The 2,500-nt window shown below is 55.8% G+C and overlaps 1 protein-coding gene and 1 non-coding gene across 4 annotated transcripts in view; both read left to right on the top strand.

The window, feature by feature from the left end:
• ATG16L1 (autophagy related 16 like 1) overlaps positions 1-2,500 on the top strand; it is a gene marked incomplete in the record, with an annotated part of 43,275 nt that overhangs the window by 20,769 nt on the left and 20,006 nt on the right. For 2 of the 3 annotated variants that reach the window (XM_006171149.3, XM_006171150.3), the window contains 1 exon segment: positions 610-712. In XM_006171149.3, the coding sequence (XP_006171211.2) occupies positions 610-712 (103 nt within the window). 3 annotated transcript variants of the gene reach the window in all.
• LOC114006647 (small Cajal body-specific RNA 6) lies at positions 1,609-1,877 on the top strand. The gene has a single exon (XR_003548356.1).

Raw genomic sequence — 2,500 nt, forward strand, 5'->3', positions numbered from 1 at the left:
TCTGCCGATGCTGCCAGGTGAAAATCCTGTCCTCTCTTAGCCCAGCATGTGAGTGTGGGTGCTGATAATCATGCCGGTCACCGCTTCCCTCAGCCCTCAGACGTACTCGTGCTAACCAGGACGCTTTGCATGCTCCTAGGAGTTGAGCGCTGTACAGTAATCACGCCCTCCTCTGCCACTCTTTCTTTTGGCATGCATTCAGCTCCGCCCGACCACCAGCGTGTGCTGAGGATGACTGTAACTAGCTGTAGAAATCATCTTAAGATAGGTTTGCAATCCTAGCGAGCTCGCCGTTAGGTAAGTTCAGAAAGCTTCCCAGCAGTTAGTGGCCAGGCCAGCTCTTGTCCAAGATGGCTTTCCCTGTTGAGGTTTGGGGAATCCATGAGTTAGTGAGCAAGAGAGTAGGTATGAGCTGGTGCTTCCCCCTTGTCATTTGAGCAAGGATGCTTCTGGTTTTATAAATCATGTTGTGATTTAAAGGGCTAGGAGGGGAGAAAGCTTTTGACAAAGGCAGTGTGCGAAAGCAAGGCCGTCTTGAGTCCTTTCTGACAAGTGGATGGATAAACTGGTATGGTCCCGTCTGACGCCTGCCTCTGTGTTGCTTCTTAGGAGACGCTCTGTCTCTTCCCTCCCGGTCCCCCAGGATAACGCGGATACGCACCCGAGTTCCGGTAAAGAAGTGAGGGTGCCCACGACTGCCCTGTGTGTCTTTGTAAGTATGCTGCCCCCCATGCCCACCCAGCCTGGGTGGGAACAGAGCCTGACAGCCCCAGGACCTTGCACAGCTGCGGCCAGGCTTCCTCTTGTCTCCTGAGGTCGGGCTTTCACTGCTGTTGGCTGTCCTGACTGTGAGGGAGAGATACATTCCTCTTAGCCTGAGGGGGCAGGACACGTGACACTCTGCTCTCCTCTAACACAGGACTGGCTGAGAGGACTGGGAGCATGAAAGGGGACAAGAGAGAGCTGATGAAGTGGCGAGAGGGAGGTGACTGGGGTGGCAAACGGTTGGAGGGCAGCCCGTGCTGCTGTGTCCCAGCTGCCTCCAGTTTAGAGCTAGGGTCCAGTCTGTTTCGGCATCTGGTGAGATGGTGTTGGATTCCCGTGTTATCCCCCGCCTGTATGATGTCCATGCATTAGGGGCTTAAGATGGGAAGCAGAACGCGGTCCCTGGCAGAAGCCACTGTGACCAGAGCTGTCGCCTGGAGTGCAGCACTGGGTTCTTGTGCTAACACATCGTCCGTTCTCCCAGCTGAGGTGGCCAAGCAGAACTAGTACCAGCCTGGGGAGGTTGGTCACAGCAGGGAGGAGACAGCCGAGCACGCAGCAGAGATGGGAGTGTTGGGCTGGGTCTGGGAGTGGCCCCACAGCCAGTGGGGGTGAGTCAGAGGAGCTAGCTTTGTGTGGGGGAGACTTTATACATCTGGAACCTTCGGTCTCAGGTGTGAGGAGGAGCTTTCATCGGTGCTCCCACATGATGCACTGACTGAGGGTGCACCCCTTTGGCTGGAGTAAAGAGAAGCTTGCCTTGGAGGGGAGTTGGACTGGGGCACATCCGGCCCCTTCCCATTTCACACTCTGCTCCTTGATTCCATGAGGGGCCTCGGCAGAGGTCGATGATGATTGGTAAAAGGTCTGATTGCACTAAACGTCACAGTCCCCTCCTTGCCCTCGACTCCCAGCAGCCCACTTGGTGTCCTGGCATGTTAAGTCACGTGCATGGGATGGTGGTGCAGCTGATAACTCGGGAACCTGTCAGCACGTGCTTCTGAGAGCTGCAGTTCACAGCTGACAGTGTCCGACAGAACCGCCCTCGAGGAGACTGGAGAGCGGCAGTCGGGGTGTGATGGTGCATGATCTCAAGTTTTCAATCTGAGACCTCTCCACGCCTGGGAAGATGAAAATACAAGGGCAAGAAATAGCATAGAGATCAGAATTTGGCCACCTGTCATAATTTGAGCAGCAGATCACGAGGGAGAGCGGGAATCAAGTGAGCACGGTGATGCCGGCTTCCCAGTCGGCTGCCGGAGTTGCTCTCAGCTGCAGTTCAGAGGGAGGAGGAGCCAGAGAGCAGTGTCCAGACTCCTGGGCGCTGTCACCCCCTCAGTGGCCTCGGTTGGCTATGCTGAGCACAGGTTACAAGGAAGTCTCTGGTACTCCCTTCTCCCGTCGTGGGTGACCTGCCTTTGTACCTGGTCCCCCTCTAGCCTGAACGCAGATGCCATCTCTTCGGTCTCGTGTTTCAGTTGCAGACATTCTGTGTGCGGAGCTTACTCTTCCGGAGCACAGCTGTTACTTCCTGGAAGACCTGCTCGATCGGGCATAGTAGGGGCGGAGGGACTAGTTTTGTAGTTGAACAGACTGAGGCCTGAAGTCAGAAGCTGACAAGTGTGCGTGTGCGCACTAGGGCCATGGTCCCAGAAAGGGCCACCACTTCAGTCCCATGGTGTCGAGCATGGCGCCTGCACCCACTTCTCTCAGAACTCATCGCAAAAGTTTTCGC

The sequence above is a fragment of the Tupaia chinensis genome, unplaced genomic scaffold, assembly GCF_000334495.1.
Source record: "Tupaia chinensis unplaced genomic scaffold, TupChi_1.0 Scaffold149383_1, whole genome shotgun sequence".
NCBI classification, from domain to species: Eukaryota; Metazoa; Chordata; class Mammalia; order Scandentia; family Tupaiidae; genus Tupaia; species Tupaia belangeri.